This window comes from Aythya ferina (assembly GCF_964211825.1).
Source record: "Aythya ferina genome assembly, chromosome: Z".
Taxonomy (NCBI): domain Eukaryota; kingdom Metazoa; phylum Chordata; class Aves; order Anseriformes; family Anatidae; genus Aythya; species Aythya ferina.
The window spans coordinates 51968052-51986482 of NC_140299.1; the positions used below are offsets into that span (position 1 = coordinate 51968052).

Sequence of the window (18431 nt, forward strand, 5' to 3'; positions counted from 1 at the left end):
AGTGTATGTTTTATCTCCTAACAATACACACTTCAATATGCTTTGTATTTATTTTGAGATGTTCAGTCAAGAAGAAAATAAAACACTTCTATTTCTTTTAATATTGTGGTTTTTAAGTCCAGAGTGAATAGAAAGCCATATATTCACCTTCAAACTGTAAACTAGTTCAAGAATTAGTCAATGTGTATTTTCACATTTATTTGGGGTAAGAGTAGTCAGTCATCAGTCAGTATTTCACAGTTGTGCAACACAATTCCATACCACAATCCAATTAGATTAAAAAACGTCCCAAAAATTTAAAAACAGTAAACATACAATTTTTGCTGGTGTTGCTGAATAAACAAATCGATCATTAAGTAGAAAGTTGACAGCTTCAAGCTTATCCAAGCTACAAAACCCTGAGACACCCTGCAAGTGTGACTCCATGCATTTATATACAACTGGACACACACAGAGTTTGCATATAAAATGGCAGGAACACAATTACTACTCTGTTTAAAGAGCTGGAGGTTCATTTTTGTTATTCTTCTGTGCTGAAGTAAATACTCGGCTTAATTTTCAACGTAGCACACATTTGCTATACAGCTGAATTCCAAACTGAACTCAAGGGATTTGGTCACTACCAAGGAATTGTGGCTCAACGGGCACAAAAGAAATTTCTTGGATGCTTTTTTTTTTTTTTTTTATGTACAGTACTGGTGACAGTTTTTCTGAATTTAGATCTGTACCTGGAATTAGAACATTGCCTTTTCAAATCACACTTGCCTTCACATTCTCCTTGGCATCCCTGTGCAAAGATTAACCAACCTCCTTTTGCTAAAGAATACTCTTCAAAGTAGTACTTTCCAAAGAATCGAATTCTGTAAAAATAGTTTAATACATTCTAAAAAATGGCACATCAAATAAAAGATTCCTCTGAAAAGATTAGAGTCTTATAAAATATAACATCTCAGAAATGTTAAAGTTCCCAGTTCTGAGCTGTGTATGACTTGCAACTGCTTCACATCACATGTAAAAGAGAAGCAGCAAATTTCAGCATTAATAAAACAGTTTCAGTGCTTCTGGTATTAACTGTTCTTCCCCAATAGCACCAGAGGTAACTGCTAAAAACTAGTATTGGTATTTATTATCAGCGTGTACAACAGAGCAGAACTGATGATAGACAAGATAAATATGCTGTCCAGTATTCTTTTTGAAAATGTTTGATAGTTTGGCTTTGAAAAAAAAAATTATGCTTGGATGGAAGTGCAGGCAAAGATGTCTCATCCCAGTCAAACTGAAAGATATTACAAACCACATAAAAATCACATATGTAACATAAAAATATATAAATATCAAACGCTTGCAAATAAAGTGTCAAAGTGAGCCAACAACAAAAATATTGGTGTTTCTATCTGCTAACAGTAAAGATTTTTAAAAATACTAGTAAAGCACTCTTATTTTGAAAAATAGGAAAATGCAAAAAATATTTACTTAAGTGAAGAAAATCTAGACCAGTGCAAAGTGAATTACAACAGTAATTCCATTATTTTTCTAGTTAAAGGCATTAGTTTGGTACATTTTCATGGTTTTACAGTGTGATGTGATTAAGCCTTAATCAGGTGATGACTAACTAAAGCCTTTCTTACTTGAGACATTTTACTGTGAACACTTGGCAGTTCAAGTTCATGTTATCCAAATGAAACACAAGAATCAAGAAAAAAAAAAAAATGAAACAAGTGATAAACCATAAAAAATAGCAAAGCTGATTATCACATTTTGAAACTCTTTTTAGCATGTAAGCATTTAAAATTACTAATAAATAAAATTAAAATTGAGTAAACTTACAACCACTATAAAAAAATTGTACTTTTACACTTACAAATCCAACATGTTCATTCAAACATCTGAACACATTCCAGAAGCAAACAAAACGCATTCTGAAGGCAAGTAACACCACCATATTACACAGCCCTACTCTCACCTCATAAAATATTCTTTAAAAAAAAATTCTCAATCAGCCTAATCTGACATGGAAATATCTTTGCAGGTTTTCAAGGATTTTAAGTCACTTATTCTGTTTTCTTTGCCTGTCTCTTCTTAACACCATCATCGGACTGTTCAGAGGAAGACTGGTCACAGACTGAAGAGCCATTGGAAGATGTAGCACCTTCGCTTTTCATTTTGGGTGGAGTTTTTGGCAAGCCGAAGAATATATAGCCTAATGCAGACTCAATGGGAGCAAATGGAGACGTTGCAGATCTTGTCAACATCATTTTTACCTATGAGTAACAAGGAATGGTCAAGTTTCATTAAAACTTTTAATGGCTTCACAACAGTTTGAACACAAGTTCTATACTGAACCAATGTACAGCATTCCAAACTTGCTACATCATAACAAGAGTCTACGCAATGAAGGGAAATATGGTCATTTTAGGTTGAAATCATCAGTGAATGCTTCTCTTCCTGACCTACACTCTTAAAAAAAAAAAAAAAAGTAAAACACTTTTTAAAGTTTTTTTTTAAACTTTTATTTGTTTAGGTGAAACATCAGCTTAAAGTCTTGGCTCCCTAAAGAAAATTCTCTAGAATTAAACTCATGAGCAACTTCACAGAAATGAGACTGGCAACCACCACTTTAAGATATTTTCTACTCTGCTCAACAGCAGCTCTGAAGTTTTAAAAAATTCTAGCCTTCTTTTAACTCAGAGACTACACTCTTCTTATTAGCTAATAAATCTCAAGACAAGCATCATCCTGGAAACAAACATGACTAAAGGGGTCAAAGCCAGAAATTAAGTGATGCTGTGTAAGAAAATACTATTATTTACCTTTAATACATTAACTTCACTAATTTTACAGCAATGTAAACATACATAACTTATACATAGACAAGAACCTATTTGGTTTGTTTTGCAAATCCACAGATGACTGCACAGGTACAAGGTGGGCATTAAGCAGCTAGCAACAAGCAGAGAACAGGACAGTTCTTCTCCACATACAGGAGCTGTCTGAGATTGTGGACATTAAAACCTACCATATCAACTGTTGGGTGCCAATATTCCTGATTCCTTCCCCCTCCATACACTGAACCTATCAGCATAGGTCTGTTCTGTCTATGTGTAAAAGACTAAACACAGGTTTAAGGCAGTAGCAGCTGTCCTCCCCTTCCAAAAGCAAGCATTATAAACTGCAGTATTATGTCTGAGGACACGTTTTGCTCTGAAATGCTGAAAAAACATATTTTTTTGTTATTCTGTTATTTGCAACACTTTCAAATTCTTACCTTGGAAACTACAAGAAAGATGGTGTACAAAAACATGAGGTTGTGTCTTGCTATTGGCAAGTATTGGCTATGCTGAAGAGTGAAGAGAACCGCTCCTATCAAAGTTACCTTCACTGGGCTGGAAATCAAACAAACAACGTTAATTTCTCTTCCCTACTCCACAGTGAAAGATACCATGACCTAACAAACACTAAATGTTCTTAGCATGCAAAGCAATTACTTCTGAATAGAACACATGTATACTTGCAGTTATGAGGTCCAAACCCTAGGTATTATTAAACTAAGACCTTCACTTTATGTATTACTATGCTTACAGCATTGTGGACAAGCATTAAGTTCAGCACTGATTTATACACCAAGCAAACTCATATTTGACAAATCCTCTTCAAATCAAAATGCATTCTGATGTCTCTATTCAGTCTCTACATATCAGCTTGCTCTTCCTCTTCTCCCAATGTGTCTTACTGAAGAGTTAAATTACAAAGCTTGCGCTACTCTAGCAGTGCTTAAAAATACATTCTCCTATACTCTAGGTGTTAGTTATTCCAAGCAGCTGCTGCAGGTGTCAAAGAACAACTCCATCCATGTCTGATTCCACTATGATACTCCACCAGTTTTAGGGTTGTGGTCTGCTCATGCTTGACTTGAGCCAGGTCAAGCATTGGTATCACATACCAATCTTGTTATGTTACCAAGTTTCACCAAAACAGCTCTGTTGACTTGCAACATGTGAAGATTTACAGTTTCAATGTACTTTCATCACAGTGGTATATCACTTGACATGTATGCAGTCAGAAAACAAAAGAATATGAAGAGAGAGCACTAAAATACTGGCAGAAGAATTCTGCACTTAAGCTGTATCTATAATAGAAGGGCAACATTCCTGTTACCACAAAGCATCTATTCATAGACAAATCCTTTAGTCTTTTCAGTAACTCACAGATTTCTGCATTTACTTCCTGCTTAACAAAAAACAAAACAAAAAACTAATTCTGTGTAAAACTATCTTATCTGATTGCAGAATATTTTATCCTTTAAATTTCATAACTTACTTCTATTTAAGTTTTACATATTGAACAGAATTTAGAAAGAACAGTACTTTTTGAGCTATTTTGAGTCTCACATCCACCACAGAAAAGCAGGATATATGCTAATCAGTAATCAATGTTCTAATGCTGCACCTGTAAACACAGTGCTATTACTAACAGTGACTACTTTCTTCTGGAAGTCTGGTAAAAAGACTGCAGACACCTAGGCACTGACTGAGGACAAGTAATTCCCTTACAACTTTCTCTTCCGTTATTCTCTATTCCTAAGAGTAGCTGCAGAAAAGATTTTTTTTTTTTAATTATTGTTTCTAAAGACTTGAGAGTTACATGGGAAAGATCAAAGCCATTTTGGGAAATTACTAAAATGAGCTTATCTTAACTTACAATAGCTTGTGGCTTTCTAGCCTGCCTCAATATTCATTTTACTGTCTAATCTAGAAGCCATGTAATTTTCCATTCTTTGCTTCTGCAAGAGAAGGCACTTTTCTTGTTTTGCAGTATAGAAAAGATGTGTTGCTACTTTTTTTTGCTATATTGAACAACCAGTTTGTACCTTCTCAAATAATCAATATCTTTGGAGGAAAACAGTGCTTGCAGAGGAAGCAAGAGTGACAATACTCAAAGGAAGCCATATTGATGATGTTCAGAACATGCACTAAAAACACAGTCCTTACTCATATACTTGTAGTACCACTGGCCTTTCATTTTGGATAGAAAACCATGTCCCTACAAGAGAAACTGACTCAATAATGTTTACCAATAAATTCCAACAATTTTCTAGCCATAATTTTTATTGACTTCTTCCAACTTGGTATTCTTGTGCTGCAAACCTAAAATGACCAAAACATTTGCTAAAATTATCAAATATCAACAACCAATCTTTCATACGACAAATATCAAGCATCTATTACAAACAATTGAATTTTTATTAATACTTTCAATCTTTAAATCTGAGCCATTACATGTGAGTGTCAACATAAGGAATTAGTAAAACAGCTGTTAACAGATTGAACTTCATTATAAAAAACTTACTAGGACATCTTCAGTAGTTCATTAGTTTCAGGTTTCCACACTCCTCTCACCAACTGCTCGAAGTTGGAGATTAGGCCACCACCAGCTCCTGAAAATCCAGAGATTAACAGTAAGCCTCTGCTGGCATGCTACCACTGCTGCACAGCCTACTACTGCTCCCAGCAAAACTCATTACACCAGCTGCCAAATGTGGCACCCAAAGCTCACACTTAAAGAGATTAATTGAATCTTTCGTATGTGCATGACTTGAGTGACCAATAAGAAACCTCAGAGGTTTAGCTACTTAGAAAGAACATAAGGTTCACCTTTTTGTGATAATATCTGAAATGACACACTGATCACTGCAAACAAATGTTTGAATTGACAGAGAAAATCTCCAGAGAGGCTTGTATCATTCCATTATTCTTGTAAGCATCTAAGTACAGAGAGTGTCACTATAAAGTAGGAGGATTCTCCACAGGAAAAGGGTGGATATGTTTTTAAGTTAAAAAAAGGCAAGACATAAGCAAGTGTTAGACACTCTGGCCAACAAGATTGATCTGCATCATAACCTGTAAAACTAATGCAATATATCTTCACGTTAACATGTTGTTTCCCAAAGCACAACAGCATCAAGCGGATAGAATCAGGAGCTGCTTTACTACGTCCTGAAATGGTTCTGGTTTCGTGACTGTAAACACAGCTGCTAGGGAGGGAGCTTGCAGAGACATATTCCAAACAGCAGGCAGGCAAGAAGGGTCATTCCTGTGTTTAAAATCAGCTCCTGTTAGCAATCCCAAAAGCTAAAAATACAAGCTCTCTTCTTCAGCCACATGCAAGGAAAACAGTTCTGAAGAGATACGATGGAAAGTTTAGTGACAGCACTGGAGCTACATGGGAGATTTACTTCTTTATTGCCATCAGTCGCCCATTCTAAAAGTCCTCAGAAGACCTTCCAAAGAGACAAGACGAACTTCCCTTGGAGTCATGCAATGTCACCCTTAATCCAGGCAGAAAAACTGACTTCTCCCTTGAGGGGATAACGGACTGTATTAGGACCTTAGGATCATACCCACCACAGCAAGGAATGGTGCTACAGATATGCTGAAAGGCTAAACATTTAAATACCACTCCAAAACTTCATAATTCATCAGAAGAAGTTGTTATATATGTTACCTCTGGCCCAGCCCACAGCTATCATGACAAGCCAGGCGTCTTCGAAGTGACTGTCTGCATGTGCAACGCCAGCCACTATTTTCCAAGTCCTAGTCACTTCTTTCATTCCTGCAACTAGAAGCCGAAGAGGGAGAAATGCAAAGCACCGGCAGAATATGTCTTCTGGGCAGTAAAAGACAAGATACCTGAAAATCACAACGAAAAAAAAGTGTTATGAGCTTTCAAAAGCTTTTCCTAAGGAATTCACTTTCTAACACATTTAAAGATATTTCTGGAATACGACTAGCAATATTTAATATATTACTGATAGCTCAATGCCTTATACTGCACATAGAGAAAATAAATGAAATGCTTTTGAGTATGTTTGAGCTGTTGCACCAAAATCATGAAATGATATTTAACAGTGTACTTGCTGCAACGCTGTCCCAGCTAAGAATTTATTAAAGTACATCAGAAAGATTTACATTTTCACACAATATCCCAGGTTAGAAAGAACCCACAAGGATCATCAAGTCCAACTCCTGTAATTCCTTTTATTGTTGTATAGTTTATATATCATATTTACATAATAAAAATTACTGAATTATTGTCACACCTTTTTTTTACAGGATTAAATCACATTGGTTAAATTACTTGCAGACACTATCCTTTCCTACTGATAGGTACATGGAATTATATAAGTTCAGCAAGAATGCCTCCACTTGTTAGAATCACGTCAGATGAAATGCACAGCTATTTTCAAACCCATTTCACATCTTAGTAACCACAGATTCTAGCTTTTCCAGCTTGCCAATTACAAGCACATTTATTTTTTCAAAGCGTTAAAAGCAACCCAAAGGTGTACTCAATATTTAATATCTTTTTCCAACTTGTTCTCAAAACAAAGTAAAGATGGCTAACAATGAGGTCCTAAGCTGACAGTAAATCTTAAGTGAATAAATTATGCAGTGCTTTATTTTATCTCCTCAGTCTCAAATTTCAGTTCTTAAACAGACAAAAAACATCCAAAAAAACCATCTGTATTAGCACAGGAATAAGACAGCAATAAGTAAGTGGTGAAGGCAGAAAAAGCCTCTAAAAGATGGTAATGTCTTTTCTAAAAAAAATACTTGCCTCTTGGTTTAGGCTTCTGAGCTCAATCCTATCTACCAAAAACTTCTAGGGCTGTATCTTTTTCCTCAGGCAGCAAGGCATAGATGCACCCCTTTATCTAGTTTACCTTATTAAAACTAGTGGCAGACACCATAACCAGGAAGACTCATGCTTCTTGGTTAGAGATTAAAAAGCATGAGAGCACTTGGGTGTTTTGTTGTTTGCTTGGTTGGTATGTTTTTGTTTGGTTTGTAGTTTTGTTGTTTTCCTCAGAAAAAAATGCTTATCCTTAACAGCAGAATGTCGGGATGCTTCCTCCACAGGAAGGCAAAATTTAACTGAAGTCCTATCCTAATTGTATATTTGCTTTTGCTGCAGTGTATACAGTTTCTTGTCATGGCAAACTTATAAAGCTTTTTTTTCTTCAAGACCTCCCACACTGAAGCATGCAATAGCCTACTTCTCACATACAAGGAAGTTATTGGAATTTACATTAATAGCTATGTACTGCTTCGACAGTCAGTTTTAGTATCACTTTTGAATAGCTTACATTCCTTCCCTTTTTTCCTATTGTAAATCCAACTGCCTTTGTAGCAATGAAGCTTCAGCTGGTATTAATTCAAGGATGTATACAGAGCATGTGCTTTAATGGCTACTGCTAACAGCCATTTAAGCTATGTACTCAGAGAACACTAACCAGAATCAACTTACAATTGTAAAATGTGGGTTTAGGACACTGAAGCGCACATAGCTGGATTTGTCTGGAATAGCACGGCTATGCTACCATACCGTTTTTGTCTATAATTTCTGCTAGCAACACTTGCTAACAGTAGATGTCGCTGTCCTACAGACTATTTAGGAGCATCTCTCCAGCACAGCACAACCCCTTTTATTTTCCAGTTTTATGTGTAACTTGGGGAATTTTGTTTCATGTGATTTGAGACCAAGAATTAAAGCCATTATACTAATGAAGAGAGAACTTTGTAAAACTAAGAGCTTGAAGGGTTTCACAGCATTCACAGGTTCTTCTTAAAACCTCATTTTATTTGAGCATAGCAGGTCAGATTTGCCCGTATTAAGTTCAAATGAAAGCATGTTCTATTCACCTGTACTCCTAACTCAAGTATCATTTGTTAAAATAAGCAGTCATGTTGCCCACACCAGACTACTATGAACCAGAAGCAGATTCCATAAACTTTGTTGTTCTGCATGTTTAACTGTATATTACTCATTTCACTGATTTGCTTCAATTAAATTTGTCTGCCATCTTCCATTGCAACATGAAGACCAGAACGCTAAAACAGATACACACATATAAATATTTACTTTCATTTTAATGAATTCACAATTATAAATCTTAAGTGGCAACAAGGAATAGATACTGAAGGATTTCAAGCAGCTAATATTCTTCCAATATAGGAATTTAGATTTTTAAATTCAAAAAATCCACAGCTGATCCCAAATTTTGTTAAAGTAGAGGGTTTTTCTCTATGATCGCTCTCTGGAATAAATGAACTCCACTGCAAGGCAACCTTTGTATGAAAATATTATTTATGAAAGTATTATTTATGAACTCCAAAACAGGCCAAATTGCTGCCACACACATACCTGACTTCCCATTCAGCTCTCTACTGGCTTTCACTACCACCCCATCCATTTGGGAAAACAGTTTGGGAAAGGGCAAAAGATTAAAAAAAAAAAAAAAAAAAAAGATGTCAGAGAGCAGAGACCAGAAGATAAAAAGATCCATGTCTTAGTTTACCAATCACAGAAAAGTGTAGGAATTTTACTTCAGCCAGGTTCAAAAGCTGTCACTGGCAAAACTAGATGGCACTTATGAATTCTTTATATTCAGAAAAGCAATAACTCGAGTCCATTTTATTCCAGAACACATTTTCATCTGCTTGACCAGGAATACTATAAAAATCTAAGAAAAGTCTAGTGACTGAGTATTTCATTATCAACAGCTCATAAAAGTTGCTCTTATGAAAAGAGCACATTTCACTCCTACAGAAAGGGTTCATACCATTTTTTTGCTGCAATGACTTCTCTGACGGAGTGACAGCTTCTAAATCCATGACATTTTTAAGTTGAGCTTCTGATTTACATGGAAACTTGCTGGTATAGTCTTACTATTTACAGTCAAAGTACAGTTTCCTCTAACCAATAATACTCGTCTAACTCAATCGTGGCGGCTTACCAGACTGAAGATGCCAGTAGAATATTCGTGCCTTTTGCCAAAAATGCTACTGGAGGTTCTCCAAGCATCAAGAAAGACAAAACAGAACCACCAAAGCAACAAAGCATAGCACTAAACCAGCAGGCAAACGGACTTCGGACTGAAACATCCACAGCTCCTAAAACAAACAGAAAAGAGGCATAAACAGAAACAAACATTGGAGAATCATGTCAAGTCTTAAGTCATCATTTTTCAAGTCATGCAATCTTACATCGTTTCTTTAGATCATGAAAAATCCTGCAGAAATCTGTAGGCCTTCACAAGAAAAGGCCTCCTAAAATAAAAGTTTCAGATGACACTGACTTCAGTATGTATTACCTAAATAAAAGAGAAAGACTGACCCTGTGTTCTCTCAGTATCTTTTGTGGGTTGGTTCAGTGTAGCTACCTGCCTACCAGGAAGCAAAAACTTTCAGAGCACAGCTGAGACGGTTCATTGCTAAAAATTTGTTGCAGGTACAAAGTTGCTTTTTAATTTGCACTAAGTACATACAATTGGCCTTGCTGTCCTAAAAAGGACAGGTATTACAACAGATACTTTTTGAAGGTTACGCTACAGCTTCCAATTCTGCTTTTGAATCTTTATGAATACAAGGTCACTGTTTTTTGTGTTTGTTTTTTTTTTTGTTCCCAACACCCTCCTAACAGTGTTCTCTGGGCAACTACCCAATGCAATTAGGCAAATGTTGTTTCACCCGCAGTTCTGAGCAAATAAAAAAGGTTACTCAAAGTCTTATAATATGGGCTACGAACATGATTAGAGGACTGGAGCACTTGCCATATGAGGACAGGCTGAGAGTGCTGGGCCTGTTTAGCCTGGAAAAGAGAAGACTGAGGGGAGAGCTTGTCAATGTGAATAAGTATCTGAGGCAAGGGTGTCAAGTATAGATCTGGTCTTTTTTCAGTTGTGCCCAGTGACAGGACAAGAGGCAACAGGCACAAACTGAAGCATGGGAGGTTCTTGCTGAACATGAGAGGGCACTTCTTCACCGTGAGGGTGACAGAGCACTGGGACAGGATGCCCAGAGAGGTTGTGGAGTCTCCTTCTCTGGAGATATTCAAGACCTGCCTGGATGCCATCCTGTGCAACGTGCTCTAGGTGATTCTGTTCAGCAGGGGGTTTGGACTAGAAAATCTTCAGAGGTCCCTTCCAACCCTGCCCATTCTGTGATGCTCATTATTAAAAGCACCAACAAGCATCCCAGCTTATATTGGAAGTAATGTGGCTGGCAGGACTACTGAAGTGACAGTCCCTCTGTACTTAGCCTGGGTGAGGCCACACCTTGAGTGCTGTGTTCAGCTTTGGGCCCCTCACTACCAGAAGGACATGGAGGCCCTGGAGCATGTCCAGAGCAGGGCTATGAAGCTGGTGAGGGGCCTGGAGCACAAGGCCTGTGAGGAGCGGCTGAGGGAACTGGGGTTGTTTAGTCTGGAGAAAAGGAGGCTCAGGGGAGACCTCACTGCTCTCTACAGCTACCGCAGAGGTGGCTGTAGCGAGGCAGGGGTTGGTCTGTTCTCCCAAGCAACAAGCAGTAGGACACGAGGAAATGGAGTTGCCAGTGGAGGTTTCAGTTGGGTATTAGGAAAAATTCCTTCACTGAAAGGTTTGCGAAGCATTGGAACAGGCTGCCCAGGGAGGTGGTTAAGTCACTGTCCCTGGGGGTATTCAAAAGGCATGTAGATGTGGTGCTTAGGGGCATGGTTTGGTAGTAGACTTGGCAGCGCTCAGTTAACGGTTGGACTTGATGATCTTAGAGGCCTTTTCCAACCTAAATGATTCTATTATTCCACTAAAAGCTTGTTAAAAGTTTCATTTATTTTGTTATCTTTAGAATCTTTAAAATTAATCATCCTTTTAAAATTGCAATTCACGTATGCCAGAAGAATTCTCAGTATCAGAAGATTATGCTGGAGGAAAGGGAAACCTTAACGTGCTTTAAGGGGAAACAACTCTTTATCAAAAGAGAAATATCTTGAAATAGTTGTTTTGACAACTTTATTTCCTTCCACTTCAGGAGTCCATCACTGCCACAGCTTCGCCTTTACAAAGATGCAGAGCTCCGTTTGCATGAAATAGTTACTTTTTTCATAGTCTAAAGGATGAAGGTTACCAAATCAAGGATGAAACCTATGGTCTGCACCAAAAAGAAATGTGGTGTTTGATTAACAATTCAGAAGATAAGCTTTTAGATTTTCAAGAACTTTAGTGGGAAAATAAGGTTCTTACCAAAGATCAGATGCTCAAATATTTCAAAGAGAATACAGCACTCTCACTATAATTCACTTTAGATAGAAGTATTGACAAGATTGTTCTAGTTTAGTGTTGCTACAGTACTACAGCACAAAGTGGCCATTTAGAGGAGAAACATCCCAAACTTTATGGGGTAACAAAAAAAACAGGTAATGGCCGCAGCCACTACAGATCACAGATCACAAGAGATCATGTGCTGCTACAAGAGGCGAATATTGCTAATACATCAGCAGCTGCATTATACACAATCTTTAACTCTTAGCCTGATGTAGTACAGGAAGTAGTCCGTATGGTAATCTGATTTTGGACCAAGACTGGTAACCATATTATGACAGGAGGTTCCACATGCAAGAATTGTCAGCGTCCAGACCGCACTTAAATCTTACACTTCTGACATCCATCAGCAGGTGGGTCTGTACCAACCTCTTTCTTTAGTATGAAGCTTCTCACCTTGCATTAGCAGAGAAGTAATCATCTTAACATCTTACTGGTGGCCTCCATGAGAAGACTGCATTACCCTCCTCCCTCCCCACAAATGCAGCATGGCCAAGAGCTAGCTAACAGAAAGCTTAATTCACTTCACCAGGCATTTGGTCAGATTATTGATTTGGTCACTTCTTTTTTATAAAATCAATTCAATTAACTATTAGAGCTGTTTTAAAATCAGTTAGCTGACTGTTCTCTTTTCAGTTTTATTCCTCTCCCTTTCAGCAACCACTGCTTCTCCACTCTTGCTTTGCCCCATGACTAACAGCAATTTCCAGTTTTTAGGCCATGCACACTAATGACTATTATTATTACCAGATTGCCCTCTACACAAAAGCTTGTAAATTTCTTCAGTAAGCTATTAAAGGACCTCACGATTTTTTTTGTTGGTCAACAGAATTGTCTTGGCTCATGCACCATTATTTTGTAATTCCATAGCTGCTTTCTAACAAGGAATATAGCCAACATAGAAAGCAAAGGGTCAAAAAATGCTGATACTAATTTAAAGCACATCTTTTTTGCGCTGCTACCTAAATTATAAATGAGATGTAGCCTTTCAGAAAACAAATTTAATTTTCAATAGGTCACATTTTTAAACAAGAGGTCACTTATATTTGTCCTCTGATGCATCACAAAGAAATAATGAGGCATCATGCAACCACAGAGGATATCATCTGCCAAAAGGCCTCTAGTCCTGGTGCATACATTAGAAAGCACAGATACAGTTCCAAAATACAAGGACTACTGTTGAATGCAGTTTTAAATACTATTTCTAGATAATTGTAATAAAACCCTTGGTGGCTAGCTCTTTCTGTAAGTAGGGTAAGATCTAATTTATGCTTCCCAATGTGTTCTGAACATGCAAATGATCGTACGTACCACATACACATCTAAAGAGCAAACCTATAGGACTTGTAGAAGTTTTTCCAGCACCCCTATTCAACTGTACATACCATGAATTAAGCTAAAGCTTTCACAGTCAGATTTAACTCAGCAAAACTACGCCAAAAAGCAGTAGCTCTCTTCAGATAACTTGGATCACATCACAGAAAACTTCCAAGACCAAAACCAGCACATTCCTTCCAAACAATGCTGATCCTCAACCCTCAACACCTTTTGATGCCTCTCTGTCCCCAAAAAGAAAATTGACCCAAAAGAAAACTCCAACTGGAGCTACAAATGAGTAATTCTTAAGCAAGCTGAAATGTACTAATGAAGAACTTCCAGTTTAACATGTGAAAAGCAACATGTTGGTTGTCACCACGGTAGTTGTCAGCACCCACAAGACAGCAAAAAAATTTAATTGAAAGAACTGGGAAAAATCCCAGTTGGTAGGTGCTCATCCATGATACAAATGCCCACACTGACTCTGAGTTTAAGGGTTGGCATTTTAATGAGATAGTACTCTGGGATAAAACAAATGTGGCTCTGGCTTGACCACAGGCTTCCTACATGCTCAGACAATTACCCAAGTATCCATTTGTGAAAGAAAGCTACACTTCAAATTTCCAAGAATACATGGTAATACCTAAGAAATAAAAGATCAATGATAATATTAGCCATCCTATTTCATAATGGCTGCTATTTCAATTATGATTTAATGTTCAGTTCAAACCGCTTGCGAGCAAGAAACAGAAGAGCACGCAGTCACCTGAATTAAGTTATTAACAGTGAGTATTAGAGAATACTCCAAAGTTCTGAACTTTCCAGCTGTTAAGATGAGAAGGAAAAATGTTTCACTTTCACTGTCCCAAAGTGCTGTCTCACTAAAACTGCTATGTTACACGTCAGCAAAGTAGATCAATTCCTCCCACCCCAGTCCCCAAATCTGCATCCACTTCAGAAGAAAGTTTAAAGGTGGTGCATTATAATGTCAAATTCCTTTGGACAGAAAGTCTCTTCTCAAATGGAAGAGTTGTATTACACAATGTCTCATGTCAGCACCCAGAAGCAATTTTAGTAGTAGTAACAAGATCTGTTGAAGATGCCAGCATACATAAACATTTTATATCGGCCTTTACAATTTGCCAAGTGCACTTACTCAGCAGGAAGTAAAAATTCACCTTGGCACATTTAGGAAGTGACCAAAGCTCTCACCAAACAGAGTGCTGAGCCTTAAAAATTTGAAGCAAGCAGTAACTCCCAAATCTGCTCTATAATCTCAAAAGCCAGCTCAGTTTACTACACCGTCACCAGCTGGGATGCAAGGTTACCACAACTGTCCGAAGTCACTTCACAAGTAGCTACTCTAAACACCAAAATGAGGCACGTCTCTGTGCTTATGACAACTAGAACTAGGTTTGGGGCTAACAATGACAGTGGAAAAGATTTTCTGGGGCAGAGCAAGGAGAGATTGAAGCAGAGAAGTGTCACTGTGTGCACTCATATCGCTCCCAAAACATTGGCAGTGAAAAGCTTTCCCAGCTTAACTGTATGAGATATGAGTACAGTGTGAAGTCATTAACTAGAACACACCCAGCCCATGACAATCCTGTGGCAGGTCTCCTACCAGAGAGAATTGCCTGAGCACCTTTCTGCTTAACCAGGACACCAGAGGAATATTAGGGGGCGAGCAGAGCAGCTCCTTGCACCCCCCGTAACAGTGCCTGGCAGCGAGGTGCCAGCCTGCCAGCCGCACTCCTTCCCTCCACGCAGAAACCCGATTTCAGAGGTTTCTGCCCTTTTATTTCTGGGACGTTTTAAGCCTTCTAACTGTGATAAGATCTCCAGCAGCCGCCTGGGCTGGCTTCCCTTGTGCCCCTAGTGAGGAGGAGGCAGGAGGAGCTCGGCTGGAGGCAGCCAGCGTTTACAGACATGCGGCTTCACCAGCACCGCAGGCCGTATTTCCACGCTGAAAGAAGAAAAAAAAAATATGAGAGGAAAAAAAAAAAAAAAAAAGCGGGGAGGAGGGGGCAGAGCCCTGAAGTGCCTCAGTCCCCCCGCAGCCCACCCCGCTCCCCGCGGGCAGCCCCCCGCCATTTCGCGCAGCGGCTCCGGCTCCGCCTCGCCTGGCCCCGCCTGTCCCCGGCAGCGTTCCCCGCTCACCCCGCTGCTCCTTCAGCGCCATGACGGAGGCAACGTAGTGCGCCATGTCGAAGAAGGGGAACATGGGCAGGTGGGAGAAGGCCAGCGGCACCTGCCCCAGCTCCATGGCGCCCGCGGCACAGCCTGGGCCTCGGCCGGCGCCGTGCGGCAGGGGAGGAGCGGCGGTGCCCGGCGAGCTGCCCGCCCCCGTGCCGGGCTGCCCCCGCTGTCCCCTCCCCGCTGGCCGGGTGCTCTTTTTTAGCGCTTTCTGCTGGAAGATGTTTCCCCAAAACCCGCTCATTCATCGCATATTAAAGTCCTGTCAGCCTTCAGTGTGGTATACAGCTGTCGTGGTTCCGCTCGAGTGGGCAGGCGAGCTCCACCACAGCCGCTCTCTCACTCCCCCTCCTCAAAGAGGAACGGGGAGAAAATATGTGAAAAGGGGCTCAAGGGTTGAGATAAGGACGAGAAAATCACGCAATAATTATTGTAACGGGCAAAACAGACTCGGCATAAGGAGATAGTAAGATTTATTGCCTATTACTAACAAGCGAGAGAAGTGAGAAAACAAAGGAAAAAGCAAACCCAAAGCACCTTCCCCCCCATCCACCCTCTTCCACCTCCTCCCCCCGAGCGGCGCAGGGGAACGGGGGAATGGGGGTTATGGTCAGTCTACAGCACTTCTTCTCTGCCGCTCCTTCTCGGTCACTCTCGTCCCCTGTGCTGTGGGGTCCCACCCACGGGATGCAGTCCTTGATGAACTGATCCAGCGTGGGCTTCCCACAGGCAGCAGCTCTCCCAGAACTGCTCCAGATATGGGTCCGTACCACGGGGTCCATCCCTCAGGACAAAACTGCTCCAACCTGGCTCCCCCACGGACAGCAGCTCCTGCCAGGTCACCTGCTCCTGCGTGGGCTCCTCTCCACGGGCTACAGGTCCGGCCCAGAATCTGCTCCGGCAGGGGTCTTCCACAGGCAGCAGCCTCCGTCAGTGCAGGGCCACCTGCTCCACCGTGGTACTCCATGGGCTGCAGGGGGACATCCTGCGTCACCATGGTCCTCACCACAGGCTGCAGGGGACTTCTGCTCCGGCACCTGGAGCACCTCTCCCCCTCCTTCTACACTGACCTTGGCACCTGCAAGGCTATTCTCTCACTCCCTTGACTCTCCCAGCTGCTGTCTGGTGCAGCATTTTTTTCCCTGTCTTAAATATGCTCTCACAGAGGCGCAAAACAACATCGCTTATTGGCTCAGATCTGGAAAACAATGGGGCCCTTCCCAAACATGGGGCAGCTTCTAGATCTTTCTCACAGAAACCACCCGAAACCACCCCTATGGCTCCCTGCTACCAAAACCTTGCCACGTAAACCCACTACAACAGCTGATTCCCTTCCTCTTCTTGTGCTGCCAGCTTGAATGCTCACCGTCTCCATTAAGTCTCTCCTTTGCCTTTTTTACAGCGTGGTGGTATTTCTGCTCCCTGATCAATTTGTGGTTGGTTTTAGTCCCCAGAGCCTTTTCTACGCTACTGGTCATTCCCTACCACAGATCCACACAGGTACAGGGCACTGTGCTTAACAGGTATAAGTGTGACACCTTGCCTTTCCCCCTTTTTATTTTATTTTATTTGTTTTTCAGTTCATCAGGAGTACTTAGAACTACAATCCTGTCCTCCAGCCTGTGTTCCTTCTCAGGTTGATGTCATCTATCATCATCTGCCTAATAACTACCAAGAGCATTCACATATCCCAGATCCCGGTCACACCTCAGCAGAAACCCTTTTAATACACGCGTAAACCCATTTTGACAGTAAAACCTGTTGTTACCTGTTTTATTTTCTAAAAGTAGATTTCTAACCAGTTTTGCATTACACTATAAAAACAACAACAAAAAAACTGTCCATGAGCTTCCCAAGTGAAATGTTTTCAAAAACTTCTGCCTTCAAGATACACAGCATCTTCTTTGTCCACCAGACTGGCTAACTGGTGATAGAAGGCAATTACATTGAGGTGACACTGTTTTTCACAGATCTATGTCAAGGATTTTCGGCCTTCTCATTTTTTTAAGTGAGTTAACTTTTTTTTTTTTTTCCCCCTCTCGCAATGAAACTTAAGTTTAGCGGCTTATGATTCTTTTAACGTTCTTCCTACTACAGGAAGGCACTGTTTTTGTCTTTGTATTTGATTTCCACAAGCTGCTAAAGAGAACAGTTAATGGCTCTAAAATTGACACACTGTATGAAATTAATCAAGCTAAGCAATCTGAAAACACGTATGTTCAGCTGGTGCTCTCAAACCTGTTCTTTCCCTACTAAGAACTAAGTTCAGCAAATAACTGGAATAACAGTTGGACCATTTTTAGGGAAATGTTTATGCAGGAAGAGAGAGCAAACACCTAAACTATCCCTAGAATGACTGTTCTGCTGTGTGAAAAGTAAGCCATTTCTTTGTTTTTGTTCTTATGAGTACCTTATACACAGAACAAGTTTTCATTACTCTCAATGCCTCCTCCTCTTTGTTTTTCCAGTGACTCATTTTCTCATTAATGCTAATACCACATGATTATACCTAGTTTATGCTTTCTGGACATTTTCATTTTGCATTTTATCTACATTAAAAGCTCATGATTCAGCCAAAGTGATCTTATTAGTCTTATTATTAGCATTTATAATTCTTACTTCCTATTCTGTTTAAGTGCAGACATGGAAATCACAGGTTATTTTCTAGAGTAGGATATTGCTTTGCCACGGTTAATAGATGGTAAAACGTAACAGATTAGTAAGCCATGTTCGCTGACCTGTGGCAGAAATCAGTTCAGTGTTATTTTTTCTCTCACTGAAT

General features: G+C 39.8%; 1 protein-coding gene and 1 long non-coding RNA gene across 2 annotated transcripts; one reads left to right on the plus strand and one right to left on the minus strand.

The window, feature by feature from the left end:
* Positions 1-858: 858 nt before the first annotated feature.
* TMEM38B (transmembrane protein 38B) lies at positions 859-15778 on the minus strand. The gene is made up of 6 exons (XM_084504940.1): positions 15614-15778; positions 9794-9950; positions 6502-6686; positions 5347-5434; positions 3266-3383; positions 859-2261 (listed from the first exon to the last, which is right to left on the minus strand). Exons 1-6 carry the CDS (start codon positions 15717-15719, stop codon positions 2052-2054), a joined length of 864 nt encoding a protein of 287 aa, XP_084361066.1. The 5' UTR covers positions 15720-15778; the 3' UTR covers positions 859-2051.
* On the plus strand, positions 15564-18227 carry LOC311427511. The gene is made up of 3 exons (XR_014687393.1): positions 15564-15683; positions 17052-17149; positions 17230-18227. It is a non-coding gene; the product is annotated as an uncharacterized lncRNA (long non-coding RNA).
* Positions 18228-18431: the final 204 nt, after the last annotated feature.

Bases quoted from the DNA above. Each gene is read 5' to 3' on its own strand.
- TMEM38B (XM_084504940.1), bottom strand. From the start codon at position 15,719: ATGGAGCTGGGGCAGGTGCCGCTGGCCTTCTCCCACCTGCCCATGTTC. The intron at 5,435-6,501 runs GTAACATATATA...CTGGATTTTCAG, and splicing joins AGCTGTGGGCTGGGCCAGAG to GAGCTGGTGGTGGCCTAATC. The intron at 2,262-3,265 runs GTAAGAATTTGA...TGTTACTCATAG, and splicing joins TCTTTCTTGTAGTTTCCAAG to GTAAAAATGATGTTGACAAG.